The 18,834-nt window shown below is 43.8% G+C and overlaps 1 protein-coding gene across 1 annotated transcript in view; it reads right to left on the minus strand.

Annotated features, from left to right (window-relative positions):
* Positions 1 to 18,834, minus strand: part of Sh2d4b (SH2 domain containing 4B) — an 85,663-nt gene that overhangs the window by 62,215 nt on the left and 4,614 nt on the right. The window contains exons 2-3 of the mRNA XM_055597830.1: positions 13,749 to 13,871; positions 13,455 to 13,642 (exon numbers count right to left, since the gene is read on the minus strand). Coding sequence (XP_055453805.1) covers positions 13,455 to 13,642; positions 13,749 to 13,786 — 226 coding nt within the window. The 5' untranslated portion in view covers positions 13,787 to 13,871. The remainder of the gene's footprint in view (positions 1 to 13,454; positions 13,643 to 13,748; positions 13,872 to 18,834) is intronic.

An 18,834-nucleotide genomic window follows, 5' to 3' on the forward strand; every position in this document is an offset into this window, starting at 1 on the left:
ATACGGAGGTATGAAATCTAAACTAAGATGCAAAAGAACGGGCGTGATTTAAGGCCACATGAATTTAGACTTGGACTACATGGAGGAGACATTGGATAGCATGGAGGAGGCACCAGTAGCATGGAGAAGACACTGGGTAGCAGGGAGGAGACACTGGTGGGACCTGGGAGAATGGAGCCTAAAACTGAGGCAGACTAGAGTCTCATTCAATAGCCAACTTTATTCAATGTATCAGACAATTTACACTCTGAGGGTTAGAAGAGTCATCTGAGTAAAGTGTACAATCACAAGGACAAGCTGCACATGGCAAAGACATGCTTTTCCATACAGGCATATAAACAACAATATCCAGTTGTGATGAATAATCTGAAGTGAACTCACTCCTATCCACTACCCCTGGGAGGGACACGAAAACACATTTCAAGAACAATTCCATGTTTTCATGTTAGCATCGAGGTCAAAAGATTCTTGTTTGTTTTCTTGAACTTTTCTCACAAGCACTTTCATAGGCTATGTTCTGACAATTGGATAGCATTTCAGAGACACTGGATGGTATGGTAATGACATTGGATAGTATGAAGGAGACATTGGGTAGCATGGGGAAAACACTGGATAGAATGAGGGAGGCACCAGATTGCAAGGGGGAGATGCTGCTTTCTAAGAAGAGCAGGAGGAACTTTTCAGCTGGAACAGTGTACAGAGAAGCATGACCAGGCGATGGAGAAAACAGCCCTGCCTTCATGACACTTTCTGGTTCCAGACTGATTTTCCTTGATCTCCTTAGATTCTGATACATTACTTGGAAGAATCTTCTTTTCCATAAGATATCTTCACCAACGTGCCTGAGGACATAGCCTGATATCAGAGTGTGGTGAGCAGAACACCTGAATCTCTCACAGTAAAGGCACACTACATTTAATAGGTGCTTACTATATGTGGATATGATTAATTGCATACTGTGTTGGTAATTTTTTATTATTACATTCATTTCTTTATCTGTATGTGTGTATGCACATGTGTGGATGTCGGGAGCCGCTCCCCGCCATTACGAGATGGCGCCGGCTTCCTGCTTCCTGGTTCTTCTTGCCAGCATTTTCGCGCTTCTTGTCAGCATTGCCCTGCGCTTTGCGCATGCGCAGCTTTATGTTGATGAGGGTTTAGGCTGCAATCCAATTGCCAGCCATATACTGATGAGGACTCGAGCAGAGCACCACTTACAGACGGACAGGTCGCCTTGCTGGCTATTTAAACGGGGCGCTGCCAGGGGTTTGGGTCCTTCACCATCTGCAAGAAAGAGCTGTTCAATAAACTTGCCGCTGAAGAAATCCTCGGTTGTTGCGTCGTCCTTATCGGCAAAGGCCACGCGCGACATGTGGATGTGCATGATACAGAACATATGCAGAGGTCAGAGGCCAACTTGCAACAGTTACTTTCCTCCTTCCATCATACGGGTCCTGGAGATCGAACTGAGGTTGTCATGCTTGGTGACAAACACCTTTACCTGCCGAGCCATCTCTCCTGAGATGGTTAATTTCATGATTACATGATTCAGTTGGGTGCTAAGTTGGTTGTTATGTAGGGTGAGTATTACTCAAAAGGATTTATTAATATTTATAATCAGTTGACTCCACAATGTAGCAGGCCTCATCCAATCAGCTATAAGCCTTAACAAAAAAGAGAGAGAGAGAGAGAGAGAGAGAGAAAGAGACAGAGAGAAAGAAAACCAAGATTTTCCCCAAAAGAAGACTATGCCTAGAAATGCTGCTTGAGTTTCAAGGACACAGAGTTCAGACTTACTATTCTCTGTGAACTAGATTCCTAAAATAAAGTTCTAAATACATTCCTATTCTAGTGGTTCTGTATCTCTGGAGAACCTAGACTTAGAAATATGCTGACTAGATGATTATGAAATGACTGAATCAGAACGTCTAGGCAATAAGGAACCAGGAGACACTGGAGACTACAAGATACAATGTACACTTTACTCACCATGTCAATACCCCACTCCTGTGATGGTTTGAATAGGTTTGGCCCCTACAGACTCTTGTGTTTGAATGCTTGGCCCACAGTGAGTGGCACTATTAGGAGGTGTGGCCTTGTTGGAGGAGGTTTGCCACTGTGGGGGTGGGCTTTGAGGTTTCCTATGCTTATGCTCCTCCCAGGGTGGAATGAAAGCTTTCTCCTGGCTGCCTGTAGAAGACAGTCTCCTGCTGTCTTCCAATCAGTATGTAGAACTCTCAGCTCTTCCAACACCAAGCCTGCCTCATGATGCAATGCTTCCCACCATGATGGTAATGAACTGAACCTCTGAAACTGTAAGCCAGTCCCAATTAAGTGTTTTACGTGTAAGAGTTGCCTTGATCATAGTGTCTCCTCATGGCAGTAAAACCCTAATGACAAATCCTAAGGGTAAAAACATACATGGCGCTAATGACATCTCTAAGAGAATCCTGAAGATAGGGGGACCCAGTGATGAGTGTGTTCCCTTAATGCAGGTGTCATTTGTTCTAAGATTTAAATTTGATCTAGGAAAACAAAAAATAACTTGATGATGTATACAAGGAGTACTGTTAAGCTACTGCAAATCAAAACCTTACAGCATCGAGTTTCATTGGGGCCATCTCTTTCATCTTTGCCCATGAAGCCAGGGCATATGTCCTATTACAATCTTTGATCGACACAGACACTTGAGTATCCTGCCAAGTCCAAATTAATATGTGGAACAGCCACAGTTAGTAAGTGTGGAGAGCCAAAATTCAAACCAGTCACTGAATGTCCTTCAAACTCCTCTGACAGAAATAATACAAAGTCCCAGGAGAATGTCAATAGTTCAGCTTGTTTTGTGTTGATACAGACTTCAGAGTTAGTCATCCAACATTCTCTCTAAGCTGTGATAACAATACGGCCCCCCAACATACACACACAACTCCAACTCAAGCCTGTATCACCAGTTAAAGGGAAATGACTGCAGTTATAACTGAGAAATTCATAGCACTCAGCCTCCAACCCCAACTCCTTTTTTGGAATTCCATATGGACTGAAGCAACAGCAACATGCTCAGGCCCCTAGTCTTTGTGCTGTTCCGTACTAGCACAATGTGCCAATCTAGGACAATATCTGATGCACTAATCTACTTTGCCATTGGAGGGGGTTGCATATATTAAGGGCTATACATCCTAAGTCTTCAGCATCTCACTGAATATAAATGCAAGAACTCAACTTTGGTGACCAGAAATTAAGCACACCCATGAAACAGGATAGAGATAAATGATCACTGATGCTTAAGGTAATTTTGAAGTGACTTAGGGAGATCAATATGAAAACAAACCCAAAGAATTTAGACCTCAATATGGAATGTAAAGATCTATTTCCATATGGAAAACCCCTAAGAAGCATTGCTAATTCTTAAGTGAGAAAAAACTAGAAAGCAATAGTGTTCCCTACCATGAATGACAGAAAAGCAATGCAGCCTTCTACAAGCTGCTACTTCAGCAGAGCTGGACCTGGGATCAGATTACAAGGCGATAGAATCAGCTGGTTTCCTTTCTCAGGAACTGTTGTCCCTGCTGCCCTCCAGGCTGGAAGAGAGAAGCAGGAAGTGACAAGCACAAGAGTCTCTGACACAGGTAAGGGAAATTAAATCTGGGCAGCTCAGTCCAGCATCCCCAACTGGGGTTCCATACCAGTCAGGAAAGACACCTGCCTCCATGCTGTGAGAGGTGTCTCACAGCAGAGGTCTCTCTGTCTCTATCTGTCTCTGTCTCTCTCTGTTTCTTCCTTTCTCTCCCTACCTCCCTCCATCCTTTTCTTTCTCCCTCTTTCTCTTTCAATATAGTAATATTTTTTATTGATTCTTTGGGAATTTCACATCATGCACCCCATCACACTCATTTCCTACTAGCTTTTCCATGTCTGTTCTGCTACCCTTGTGAGCTACTGAGCTGTTCTCCAGCACCTTTCCTGGAAGCCAGCAATTGTAGAGAGCCAACTTCAGCTTCCTTCTCACATTTTTAAGAGTTCTCTTCCATGGATATCTGCTTAAGCTGCTACTTTTTGATGGGCTGGGGAGTTGCAGAGTTGGGATCAGAGTAGGTTTGTCTCTTAACTGAATATAAGCCCTGCCAGGTTGATATCAAGATTAGCCATTACAACTAGTGTGCTTGTGTGTGGTTTTCTTTTCTTTTCTTTTTTTTTTTTTTTACATCTTCATTATGCTTTAAAGTAGTCCTTTTGTAAACTGCTTATTTAGATATTTTCTTAATTTTTCTCTTGTTTTTTTTCCTAATTGATATGAAAAACTTGTTTATATTTCCTGAATACTAATACTTTGTTTTATATGTTATAATCTTTTCCTCGCATTTATCTTCTCTTTTGTTCTTTTTTTAAAATTTTTTATTAATTACACTTTATTCATTTTGTATCCCCCCATAAGCCCCTCCCTCCTCCCCTCCCGATCCCACCCTCCCTCCCCTTTCTGCATGCATGCCATTCCCCAAGTCCACTGATAGGGGAGGTTCTCCTCTCCTTTCTGATCTTAGTCTATCAGTTCTCATCAAAATTGGCTGCATTGTCCTCTACTGTGGCCTGGTAAGGCTGCTCCCCCCTCAGGGGGAAGTGATCAACAAGCAGGCCAATCAGATTATGTCAGAGGCAGTCCCTCTTCCCATTACTATGTAACCCACTTGGACACTGAACTGCCTTGGGCTACACCTGTGCAGGGGTTCCAGGTCATCTCCACGAATAGTCCTTGGTTGGAGTATGATTTTCTGGGAAGTTCCCTGTGTTCAAATTATCTTGTTCTGTTGCTCTCCTTGTGGAGTTTTCATCCCCTCCAGCTCTTACTATTTCCCACTTCTTACATAAAATTCCATTCACTCTGCCCATCAGTTGGCCATCAGGCTCAGCATCTGCTTTGACAGTCTATACTGCAGAAGCTTTCAGAGGCCCTCTGTGGCAGGTTTCAAGGTTGTTTCCTGTTTTCTTCTGGCTTTCAGATGCCCTCTGTAGCAGGTTCCGAGGTTGTTTCCTATTTTCTTTTTCTTCTGATGTCCATCCTCTTTGCTTTTCAGGATGGGGATTGAACATTTTAGTTAGGGTCCTCTCTTTTGCTTAGTTTGTTTAGATGTACAGATTTTAGTGGGTTTATTCTATGTTGTATGTTTATATGAGTGAGTATATACCATGCGTGTCTTTTTGCTTCTGGGACAACTCACTTAGGATGATCCTTTCCAGGTCCCACCATTTACCTGCAAATTTCATGATTTCCTTATTTTTCATTGCTGAGTAATACTCCATAAAGTACCTTGGTGTAACCCTAACCAAGCAAGTCAAAGACTTGTATGAAAAAAAATTTCAAGTCTCTGAAGAAAGAATTAGAGGAAGAGATGAGAAGATGGAAAGATCTCCCATGCTCATGGCTTGGCAGGATTAACATAGTAAAAATGGCCATCTTACCAAAAGCAATCTACAGATTTAATGCAATTCCCATCAAATTGCCAACACAATTCTTTACAGACCTGGAAAGAAAAATTCTCAACTTCGTATGGAATAACAAGAAACCGAGAATTGCTAAAACAATCCTCTACAATAAAAGATCTTCTGGAGGTATCTCCATCCCTGATCTCAAGCTGTACTATAGAGCAACAGTTATAAAAACTGCATGGTACTGGCATAGAAACAGAATGGTGGATCAATGGAATCGAACAGAAGACCTAGAAATAAACCCACACACTTACGGACACCTGATTTTTGACAAAGATGCCAAAACCATACAATGGAAAAAAGATAGCATCTTTAACAAATGGTGCTGTTCCAACTGGATGTCTACATGTAGAAAAATGCAAATAGATCCATACTTATCACCCTGCACAAAACTGAAGTCCAAGTGGATCAAAGACCTCAACATTAAACCAGACACATTAAATCGGCTCTTTTGTTCTTTTAAAAAATTTTATTATTGTGTGTGCATATGTTTGCACATGTGTATGACTTTTGTGTAGATTATTGTGTGTCATAGCATGAATGTGAAGATGAGAGGACAACTTCCAGGAGTTGATTGTCTCCTGTGTTTTGATATATGGTCTCACTTTTTTCTGCCATGTTGTATAGCATATTCCAGACCCTGAGCTTCTGGAGTTGACTCCTATCTTTGCTTTCCCACCTCAAGGCAGGAGTAACAGACTACTGATGCAAGCTGCTGCACCTGACTTTTTAATGTGAGGTTAAATTCAAGTCATCAGGCTTGCACAAAAAATTTTACCAACTAAACCATCTTGATGGCCTTTTTACTTTTCAAAAAATATTTAAGGAAATTGGTTTTTTATTTAATGATGTTTTACTTTATTTTCCTTATTCTATATTTTAAACTTCTTTACTTTGCATTTTCCTTTATTTCTCTAATAATTTTGTTACACTTTTCTTTTTCATATGCTGGCTTTTAATTATTTTTATATGTCTTTTTAGGGGTTAAAAAGATACTTCAGCAAGTAAGAGCACTGGCTGGATGTGGATTCAGTTTTCACACTCATGTGTGATTCCAATCCCAGGGGATTTGACATCTCTTCTAGCCTCTAAGGGTACTGTTCCAACATGGTACTGCAGTGACATACATTCAGGCAAGCACTCATACACAGAACCAAAAAATCTGAGCACAGGGGTCTTTCCTGAGACTGATACTCCAACCAAGGACCATGCATGGAGATAACCTAAGACCCCTGCACAGATGTAGCCCATGGCAGTTCAGTGTCAAAGTGGATTCCATTGTAATAGGAACAGGGACTGTCTTTGACAAGAAGTAATTGGCCTGCTCTTTAATTACCTCCCCCTGAGGGGGGGAGCAGCATTACCAGGCCACAGAAGAAGACAGTGCAGCCACTCCTGATGAAACCTAATTGACTAGGATCAGAAGGAAGGAAAACAAGACCTCCCCTATCAGTGGACTTGAGGAGGGGCATGCATGCAGAGGGGGGAGGAAGGGAGGGATTGGGACCAGGAAGAGGGAGGGAACCACAGGGGGGATACAAAGTGAATAAAGTGTAATTAATAAAGAAAAAAAAAGAAAAAGAAATGAATAATAATACCTCAAAATTAAATGAATGAATAAATAAATAAATAAATAAAGTCTTGTATGCAGAGAAGAAACTGTACAAAAATGCTGTGTGTAGAGGTAGGAAGAATGGAAACTTGACTCCTAGAGGGCTGGTTGGTATTCAGATCCTACTTCCCCTCCTAATTCCCCAGTGCAGGCTGCTAAGCCTGCCTGAGATTTCATCTGTCCAACTCAAACAGAGTCATCCCTTACTTCCTCAATTCAAAGACATGCATTTTAACATCTCTGCAATCAGGATGTGTCTTACAATCAACAGTTCACCAGGATTTAATTTATAAAATACATATAGGGGCAGCTTCCAGGTCAGTAAGAGAGTGAGACTAAACAGGGTTAATGCAGGCCTGGCAGGTCTCCATCTGGGAGGGTTCTTTCCCAAAGAATGCAACCACTCTTGCATTGCTAGCTTCCCTGGTACTCTGCTTTTTAGCTTCCAACACTCACTTGTTGAGGACCCCTTCATAATCCCCCTATCAAAAGCTCTCATCTGATACTCCTTGAAGATTTAAACTGTCTAAAGCTGGTATTTAAAGGATTCCACACAACATAACTCTTTTTCTCAATAACTTCAAAAAAATATACCTCATCCTTAGGGTCACTCATGCCTGTCAGATACCAGGAGATATTACCACAGTCCCTACAGATGACTCCATATTCTTTGACAGCAGGCTCTACTCTGGCGCCTCTCACTACCTACCTGGTAAATCTGAAGTGTTGAAGCTTCTGAAAGGCTGTAATGGAGGCAGGGAGTTGTGAACCTTGGTGCTTTTTCACAGATAGAGCTGCCTCAGGAGAGTTGGGGGAGGCAAAACAGGAATAAGAACAAGGCACTTGAAAAGGACCAGAGGCTATCAGATGGGGCCATGTATACATTGAAGGCACCGAGAACTCTGCCCAACTAGCTACTAGCAACCAGTTATAAAGTAAGATAGTTTTAGCAACTCTCTCTCCTAGTACAGAGGAGAGACTGAGCTGCATGAGAGAAGTGATGTAGCCAGTGATGCTGAAACTGTACCCCTAGATGATCATTCACTGGCTGCTGTCCCACTATCCTGGATATGGTTTCAGGATAGAATATGAGCCACAAAGTGAGTCTCTATCAAAGTCAAGGCCATGAGCCTGATAGAACAACTACTCATGGAAGGCCCATTAGATCACACAAAACACAGACTGGTACAACATATAGGTGTGTCTATGGGATCTTCTCTTGATGTCACAGACTATCAGCAAAATGCATAAACATACACCAAGATTCATACTCCCTTTCAGAGATCACCAGCTTTGTTCCATTGCTCTGATCAGACAGGGATCCCATGTATAGGCACAGCCACAGCCAGAATTATTTCAGGCCATAGGCTATGCCTCCCACTGTCAGCAGATCACAACAGTTCTCAGAGAACTATTTCCCATGCCCATAATAAAACACGTCTTCATTTCACCCATAAGAATATTTATCAATACCCACAAAAACAAAGGCGGTCTTCTGGAATGATTGACTCTCTTTTCATTTATCCTACACATTGAAAATAAATTTACAAATCATACTAAGAGTGGTGGCTTGAGAGACACAGAAAAATACTCTGCATTCTAAGCTACACCTTTATCTCCCAGACTCTAGAACAACTGAGGTTGGCCAAGTAGAGATGCCCTCCTCCCACACCACCATACCAGGAAAAGAAGGAGATGAGTATGACCTGCCTCTTATGCTTTGTGTTTGCATGGTGGTTGAGAGTTTCTACATGAAGACACTTTTTGAATTATCCCATTACTGTTTGAAAAGCTTTGTTACTCCCATTGTAAGGTGAATTTCCAAGGCTATACCACCAGGTGAGAAAATCCAAGTGACATGGTTCCATCTCTCAGGCTATAAGCATTTTAAAAATAGAATCAATACAATACAAGAGCAGAGGAACTGAGACAGTACTACTCTTGAGCACCGTCTCAGAATTAACTCAAGAATTTAACTGTATCCCCAAGGAAGTGGGAGGGAGCAAGACTCCCAACTTGAAGCATAAATTTTGGTGTCACCAAGAGGAACAAAGAGAAAGAGGAGGCTGCATGGATCCTAGGAATGTTGGAATGACTGGATGAAATCTTGCAGGAGCATAGTTATATATGATACTATACCAGAATCTCAATGTGACAACACAACTTCCCATTGAATTGACCATTGGTTGACCATTGAATAACAAATGGTCAACCACAATAATTGACTCCACTGAGTCACTGAACATAAACAGTCATATGACAGCAGATGAGGAGACTCTCAAGCTGGGGGTCTCCATTTGTTGCAACCGCATCAAGAGATGGCTATAAAGAAGAAAGTGAAAACAGAAGTGTCTCATAGTGAGAGAAACAATGTGTGCCCATCTCAGACCCCAACATCCTCTCCTTTCTCCTTGTAATAGAGGTCTAAGCTGTCATTTCACCTTGTTTCTGTAGTCCTAACTGTGTCCCAGAGTTTGGAAAGTCACAAAGTTTTGTGAACTAGGATGATCCCTGGGTTTACTCACAGCCTCATCAGACATAACTTAACCTTACCTGCCTGTACATGCCAGAGTATGACCTGAGCTCAGAGATGATAAGCTCAGGCCTACTAGAAGCTGGGAAATTTCTCAGTAAAGGAAGAAGCTTGATGGGGACAATGGCCAGAAAGAACACAATACCATTTTAGACTGAGCAGTGTTGTACAGTACGATCCCAAGAGGCCAGTACATAGTTCGACAGGGGCACAACAGATGCTTCCTTCAGAAAAAATTAGGAGAAGGGAGACTGGGAAGACAAGTGCACATGCAGGAAGGAAAAGACCCCAGGGATGAATGTTCCTACCATGAGCCACTCACAAATGCCGTGAATGATACCTGGCTCCTGACACTTGTATCAACTGTCTAACTATGATGACGCTTCTATTCAAAGTTCTAAAGGCTAAAACTCTATGCAGTCTGTCAAGGTCAGCCCTTGGGACATTGAAGGAACAGGTGAGTGGCTAGACAAGAGAACAAGTGACAGATTATTCATTTAATTGGATTTCCAGATCAGAAAATCTTAGTCGTGAGACTGAGTTAAAGTGCATGTGGCTTCATTTCTCAGCAGTTGAGTGGCCTTGGCTGTACCATATCTGCTCTGTGAGGCTCAGCACTCTCACCTGAAGTAGGATAAGAAGTTCTTGCCTTTCAACCCCCAGAGACATGCAGAGCCCTCAGGTCTGTGCCTGAACAAAGCTCACACACAGGGTATAGGGCCTTCAAAACTCTCCATCATAATTCTAGGACATGAATCAGGCACTATGCATCCTCAACCACCCAGAAAAAAAGATTTTTGGCTCCTGGAGCGGAAACAGTCCCTCCTCTAGAACTCTTCAGAGTTGGGTCCAAGTGGTTCTCAAGAGCAGTGCTGAAGTGTGCGGCTAAAATCTGAATTGGATTTTGGCCTAGGATACATACATTACTCAGCAAGTTCCTCCTCTTTTCTATTCTTAATAAATCACAAACTTAATTACCCAGAAAAAAATCTTTTGCACCAAAAAACCAGAATGAGTTTAATGTATAATTTATATATGAAAATATATTTGTCAATGTGTAATGAATCTCCACATAAATATTTTTGCAGTTAAATTTTTAGGAATCCATCTTTTCTTTTCCAAAGGAGTTACCAGACAGGTATGAGGCCTGAGGACTCAGGCTGAGTTGGGCAGGGAAACTTCAGCTTGTGGACTTCCCCAACTGATGATTTGGTCATCAGAGCATCAAGCAAGAGTTTGCAGCAGCCACCTAAAGTCCTGTCAGAGCTCTGTCACAACCTTTCTCTCTCTCAGTCTCTCTCTCTCTCTCTCTCTCTCTCTCTCTCTCTCTCTCTCTCTGTGTGTGTGTGTGTGTGTGTGTTAGGAGTTTTCCTGCTATTTCTTGTTCAAGATAGGTATTCAACATTGTCCTATCTTTATGCTAGGTCTCAAGGGACAAAAATCTAGTGAAGTATAGCTTCAAGTTTTAGCAGTTTGGAATCTACAGGCAAGTGAATAATGAAAAACAATGTCAGGTGGCAAATGCGACAGCTGCAGTTGATCCTATGTGCCAGGAAGCTACAGAGGAGCAAGTCCTCCCAACACCAATGCTATCTCCTAAGGGTCCAGGGTCAGGACAGATAGATAAAACAAGAGAACACTGCCAACGGTCAGAAAAACATATGCAAAGCCAGTGGGAGTGGTCATCATAGGTGGTACCACCATGCTTACGGCATGTATTGAAGTAGACCAACAGAAAGGCTGGATCGGAAGTCAGAAAACAGGTCACCAACAGGCCTGTATGCCCAACCCTGAACAGCACTTGACCTGGATTGAACACTTTGAACAGATCAAAGCTACACTTCACTTGATGAATAAATGGAGGACAAGTGAGGATCATGGGAGCAAAAAAGAAAGCAAGTGGATTTTTGTTACAAAGTATAGAGTTATGTTTTAATAAAAGTATCCCTTACAAGTACTTTGGTGCAATACTCTGTGAATCCTGGGTATGGTTCTGAGCAGTATCCATGTACCTGTCTAGTATTAAATGAAGCTTGATTCAAATTTGGCTAAAACAAAACAAAACAAAACAAAACCTTATATTCTAAGAGAACAGAACTTTTTCTGGACCTAACAGCCAAAGTTAGTAATACACCTTGAGGTCATTTAAGACTTAATATTGCTCTCCTACTGTATGCTCTGAGTGCTTGTTTAATCTGCCTTTAAAAGGACAATACAACAACCAACCTTAATTGTCTCAGATTTCCCATGTAATGAACTTCTACAACCTAATGCATAGCTGTTATCTTAATACATCTGGCATTAGTGAACTGCACCAAGTTTGAGCCTTTGAGACTTTGAATAGACAGGTCAATAGGGCACACAGTTGACTGAAGAATCAGGATAGAAAATACTGTTAACTCAAGGACCAGGAGCTAGGTGCCACACATGGCAGCTTTCGTGCCCCTCACTCAAGAATAATGCATGTGTTTTCCAACATGTGTTATAATAATCAATTGCTGAAAGTACAAATATAGGTTGAAAGCAATCTTATAAAATGATTATCCACCATAAATGTTAAATATAACATACAAATATCACTTGATAAACAGTGATATTTGTAATTCTCTTTGTTATCTGGGTCAATTGGGGTCAGTGGCTTAATCTCTTGTAAAATGTTGTTAAAGATTTCTATGTAGTCCCCATCATTCCTTCCCCCAAGTGATGCTTTCTGTACTGTTCAATAAAAGAGAAGGACAAGCATACACACAGACATGGACAGACAGATTCACAAGACAGCCTTCAGTCAGGCACATAATCAGACTCATACAGCAGACAGATGGAGATGGAAGACATAGGAAGACTGAAGATTCTTCAATTTAACTCTTGATCAAATGATACCTAAGGACAATGTTTGATTGATCTCTGTCCCTAATGCATGCAACACCAGCACATTATAGTGACTCTGAATTTACTATATGGTAATGTATTCAAAGAGGCCATAAAATGAAGGCAACATACACAAAAGCTATTCTCCATAGCAGGATCTCAAATCTTTACAAGATGTATTAGTCTACCTGGTGCTGGCTAAAAGTCCCAAGCAGGTCAGTTAGCACCAGTCTATTGCTTTGCCTAACAAATGACTTTGGATATAAACCACATGAAAGACAGGTTGGGTTCTTGCTTCTTGTCTGAAGTTGCTATTGCCATTTGGAGATTATGACTCTTTGTATAAGGAAATTTCCTGTCATCCTTCTGACAGATGTGCTGTGGGACTTTAAACACATCCCACAGCATCCTCTCATGTGAAGACATAAACATGGAGATGTGATGCAGCATACAGGCCTGAGCTGAGAACCAAAGTCTACACTCCAGGGAGAAAGGACCTACGTATCTCCAGTGCAGTCTGACTAGACCTGGTAGTGAGGGAGAAAAATATGCCCTTGGCCTGGGCACATATCCTGGTGGTAGAGTGCCTACCTAGCATGCACAAGGCCTTAGAGTCAATTCCCAGAATCAGAAAAAGAAAGAAAGAAAAGACTATGTTTTCTGTTACCAACCATGCAACTGTCAACCATCAGAATACAGTTTCAATGGTGCCTTCTCAGAACTGAGGCTTTCTACAACAAGAGAAAGCAAGTCCCCATTTCCATAGCCCATCTTGGTCCTGCATAGTCCCTGCCACATTCTTCAACTATAATCCTGGTTGGAAGACCAACCGAGGAGGACCAGAGCCCCAGCACAAGGGTTCCAAATCTCCAGTCTTCATCACGCATATGAAAGAAGAGCCCAGCCTTGGCTCATTAACTTTTTAACCTCCTGGAAGATTGGTGACTCCAAGCCACATACCTCGCTTGACCTTCGAGGGCCTGAGGCCTTCTGCCTGAGCCAGGGTGTCCCATGCCTCCCGCTCCCTCCAACGCCGAAGCTGCTCCTCTCGCATCTTGTAGAAGAGGATGTGCTTCTGCACATCACTGAGCTCAGCCAGAAGCTCTGGGTCGATGTACATGTCATGCAGGATCTGCTGCAGCATGATGCTGTGGAAGAATACACACCGAAGAGCAGCTGGTCAGAACTGCAAGACCAGGCAGATCCCTGGCCCAGGACAGTGACTGGAGCCAATCTTCTGTCCTAGCTCCTCACTTTGGGGTCACTCCAGATGTCCTTTCCTTGTATAGCATTTTTGTTCTGTCTCAGCTCCCAGCCAGCGATGAACTCATATCCGCCAGGACAGAAATATACAGCCAAGCAGCAAGAATCAAGGAGCTGTGAAGGGAAGCAGAGGCAGGAAACAGTCTAGTTCTAGATTCCTTAATGATACCTGTGTCTTAGCAGTGCCTTGTTTCATAGCTTCACCTGGAGTTCTGGGACAATAAGAGTCCAAACCTCTACTCAGACCCAGCCCTGCCTGGGTTGGTAGGTGTCGAGTGATCTGTTAGTGGAAGGTAACAATGACACCAGCTGTATCAGTGACACTGGCCTGGCCAGCTGAGAACTGATCCCTCCCCTGCAGATAAGAGGGGGTGGGGAAGAAGTAGTTTTGCCTACTAATTCCATGTCTTTTGAGCCAATGTCAAGCAGAGGCCTATGAAACATTCAGAAGCTTTTGGGATCCCCAGTTCCACACTGCATCTATTTCAACTTCCTCATTTCAGGGCACCTGGAAGACTGAGGTATTACTCTTTAAAGTGCCTCAGGGAGGAAAAGTCTCCCCTCCTATCTGTATTGGGTTCAAGGAGGAGAACAAAATGGAATCAGTAGAGGAAATGTAGGGATGTTCATGGTCATAAAGAGGATATCTTTTTATCTTTCCCTAAGAAGCTTTGCATATGCCTCTCCAGGGGGCCATTTGGGAGTTGTTGATGATGATATCTTTGTTGTCCATGTCCTTTACCACAAAGCAAACTTGACTTTGTGCCTTAACAGAAGCATCCTGGCTTCTGCTTTGTGGGGGCCACCTCTGGCATGGGGGGTGGGTAGGAGCTGCTCTTGCTGAGACTACCAGGCTCCTCTCTAAACTTGCTTGCAGAGCTGCTCACTGGTGCCCTTTTTCCAAACAGGAAAGCTCAGGAAAGGTGGAGTATGCCTGTGGCTATCCAGCCAGTAAGCTGCTGCACCAGCATTCTACGCGGGTTTCAGATTTGACATGCTATTGGTAGTTTAAAGCTGCAGCCCTCTCAGGGGAAAACAGGCAGATAGGATGTGGCACTGAGCTGGCTAAATTGGTAACATTCGTGTCTCCCTTCCCTAAGGATGGAAGATGGATCTGGCACCCAAAAAGCGTAGAAGGCACTAGTGAGTGTGACTATTTCTCCCTCTGCATAAAGTGCATAAAGGTACCAGAACTAAGCCGATTCTCACCAGCTAGGCTCACAGGATCAGAAAGGAGTACAGCAGCTAGCCACTCTCCTCTCAGGTCAGTCCCTTTGTCCCAATGTGACTCAGAGCTGAAAGCCTCCACAAAGGAACTCCTACTGGGACAGAACTATGGCCAGACCAGGATCTTTCCTACCTTTCCTTCCTCACCACAACTTCTACCGACTGCTACCACTGGAGCTCTTGCTCCCCTCAGTGCCCGGCCAGCCATTCTTCTCCAGCCTAACCCTGCCTCCGACGTGGTTATTTTTGTCTTCTCACCATGCATACTGGGTAGTCTTTATCAACTTGACACACACTAGTCACTTGGGAAGAGGAAACCTCAATTGAGGAATCGCTTCCATCAGATAAGTCTGTGAGTATATTGCTGATTGCTGCGGAAGGGCCCCGCCCACCATGCCGTTCCTAGGCAGGTGGGCCTGATCTCTACAAGGTAGCTAAGGAAGCAAACAGAGAAGCAGCCTTCCTGGTGATCTCTGCTTCAGTCCCTGCCTTGGCTTCCCTTGGCGATAGAGTGTATGCTATAAAATGAAATAAACCTTTTCTGCCCTCAAATTGGTTTGGGGCAGTATTTTATCACAGCAATAGGGAAGCAAACTGGGACACTGGTGAACCAAAGGCAGGAAGGACACAAAAGCATCTAGCCTCTTTCTGTGTCCCCAGATGCCTATAAGAAGGGACCAGAAGACAGAGTGAACACTGGTAAGAGCAGCAGAATGGGCAAACTGTCTAAGGTCCAGAGTTCCAGTCCTTTGAAAGTGGTTGCAACCCTGAGGTTTGTAAAAGACTAGGAGCAATAACTCCAGCTAATGCTACAATGCTCAGCGGGGGAGGGGTGCTCCCTGGCAATCCCAGGTCAGTGGGGCAGGAGGCCAACTGACACCAAATCCGTGGACCTGACCCAGCCGCGAGCTGTGTAAGGTTTCTGGAACACTAAGGGGGCGGCTCCACCACACTGAACGCCACCTACGCCCTTATCGTTGTGCCCCGCAGGCTGCGCCCATCCTGGCGCGCCCCCTCCTGGCCGAAGTGGACCACAATCCTGGCTGTGCGCGCCTGGTGCAAGCCTCAAACGCAGAAGCATCTTCAGACAGGTTGCATCCCGCTGCACCCCACCACCACACCCATACACCCACACCCACACACACATACACCCACACACCCACACACAAACACACACACCACCCCCAGGGACCCAAGTGGTGCCTGCTGAAGCTGACAGTTCCTTGCGGGGTAAGTCTGTTGTGCAAGTTTCTGGAAACCACCTGGATGTCCCTCAGCTGGGAAACATTATTCTTGTCACAAAAAAACGATGAAATCAATTGTCTGGAGGAGGGGAAACATCCAGGCCAGATAAACTGAAAAGGCAAAAACGTGGGATATGTCCACAGTGTCGTTTGTTTTAAAAATGTGTTTGAACTCCTGGGAAGTGGACTCAGACAGGGGACAGAAATGATAAAAGAGAAATTATGTTTTATTACTTCTGTGTAAACAAAGGGAAACACACGATGATTGCACACCTGATTATTTAACCCAACTACTTGGTTTCTTCTTAGAGAAGTTGCTATACACTGAGTTAAACAAGCTTATATATGACTAAAATCAAATGTATTTCAGTTGGGCAGTCGTGGCTCATGCATTTAATCCCAGCACTTGGAGGCAGAGGCAGGCAGATCTTTGAGTTCCAGGCCAGCCTGGTCTACAGAGTGCGTTCTAAATCAGTGAATGCTACACAGACAAATACTGTCTCAAAAAACAAAAACAAAACAAACAAAAAAAGTATTTCAAATTTCCTAAAATGTGCTCCAGGAACACTATTCCTGGAAAGCGGTGCCTCTTGGGCTCACAGCTAGGAAGAGCCCTGAAGACAAAGCCAGGCCTCCCTAATCTGGGTGAGTCAGGAAGTCACCTGGGTTCCTCAGCTGGAGAAAAGCTTTGAGACTTCCTCAGAGGAGGTGCTAAGGAGAAGGCACTGGAAGTCCTGTGCATGGAGACCCCCCTCCATACTGAGTCTTAGACTTCTGAGTCTCACGATGGCCTAGAACTGGCTATACAGTTGAGGAGGTCCTTGACCTTCTGATCCTGCTGTTTCCACCTTCCCAAGCCCTAGGTATACTGGCATGTGCCACCACACCCAGTTTTAGGTAAATTGTGCTGGGGGTTGAAATCGGGGTTTAAGCACATCTTCCAATCCCACTTTTGAAATTTAAATCAGAGTATGTTATTTCTCTAAGCAAAACCCAATTTCTAAAGTCTAAACTGGGGTCCTCACAGGGCTCCCAAGATGCCCAGCGATCTGCACTGGTGGTCCCCCCAACCAGCCTCAGTGTCACTGGCTAGAGCCCACTGGCCTCCCTCTGGGACAGTCACTACCTGGCTGCTCGGGGGAACACACCAAACACCTCCCTCTCTAGGGCCTCAATATTAGCTTATCAAGCTGCCTAGAACCCAGCTTGGCTACTCACCAAATCCCAGTCTTGGTTCATCCTCTTCTTTTGCAACGCTAGAAACCAGACTCAGGGCTTTCCACTGTATGGGCTCTGCCATACCTTCTCAGAGCAGCTCAATCTTTTCACTACCCTGTATTCATGGTTCCTCCCATTCACTTCCTCTACTCTGTGTTTTTCCTTAGCATTCAACTTTGTGAACTACTATTTGACTTGTTGATTTGTTACTGAATTTTTGTCTGTCTCTGCTAGGTAAAGCAGCCAACAGCAGGTGCTTTCATCTGCTTCACTGTGTGGAAAGAACACTGCTAAGTAGTAGTAGATAACCTTTATAGAAGACAGAGAGAGGCTGGAGAGACAGTTCTGCCATAATTTCCTACCATGCATAAAAACCTGGGCTTGATACTCAGCACTGCATAAACCAAGGATGGTGAGGTGCACACGTGCAATGCCAGAACATGAGCAGTGAAGGCAGGAGGACCAAGAGTTCAGAGTCATCTTGGCTTATTGGCAAGTCTGAGAATGGCCTGAACTACATAAGACTCTGACTCAAAACAATGGGGGGAAAGATAATGAGGAAAGAACTTTCTAGGTAGAATTGACTAGAGCTTGAGCAAATGCTGTGGAGTCCAGTTGTTGGACACTTGGACCCAGCAGTCATGGGCAGATGGGCTTCAGTAAAGGATGAATGGCCCTGCCATAAGCTATTTGCCCCGGCTCTAGTCATCCCTGCACATATATCCCTGACAGGCAGGGATGGCCAGCGGACTCCATCATCCTAGCTACAGGCAAGCCTATGAGAACAACTACTGACACATCAGTGACAGGAGAGTCCTCCTAAGATACTGTCCACTTGTCCTGGCACAACTTTAGTTGAGGAAGCTGTTCCCAAGAGCACACTTGGGACCTTAGTTGTACAGTCCAGGAGCTCTGTCAATAATTTCTGTCTCGTCACCCCCACAAATAACAGTAACAAACTTAAGCCAGGCAGCAGGGCACATGACTATACTCCCAGCACTCAGGAGGCTGAATGGAGGACCAAAGGCTTTAGGCCAGCCTAGTTAACATAAAAGACCTTGTCTCCACTGGGGAGAGGCAGGATGCTCAATTATTAGTGTCCTTGCTTATATGTACAGTAAATACTTAGAACAGCCTATGTGAAAAGCCATCCTGCCCAACATGGGAACAAATTTAACCTGTGGAGGTAGATAAGCAAAGAAAATTAGACATCTCTGGTGATAGAATCCCTATCTATACTTTAAGATGAACTAGGGATATGCCACATTCACGACCAGCAAGACCCAGTATTGGCCTGTGGAGATGGAATAACCAGTAAAGCGTGAGGACCTGAGTTCTACACTCCTGAATCCACATTATTTAAAAACAACAAAGACAGGAGTGCGGTG

The sequence above is a fragment of the Psammomys obesus genome, unplaced genomic scaffold (genome assembly GCF_907164565.1).
Source record: "Psammomys obesus unplaced genomic scaffold, mPsaObe1.curated_primary_1811, whole genome shotgun sequence".
NCBI classification, from domain to species: Eukaryota; Metazoa; Chordata; class Mammalia; order Rodentia; family Muridae; genus Psammomys; species Psammomys obesus.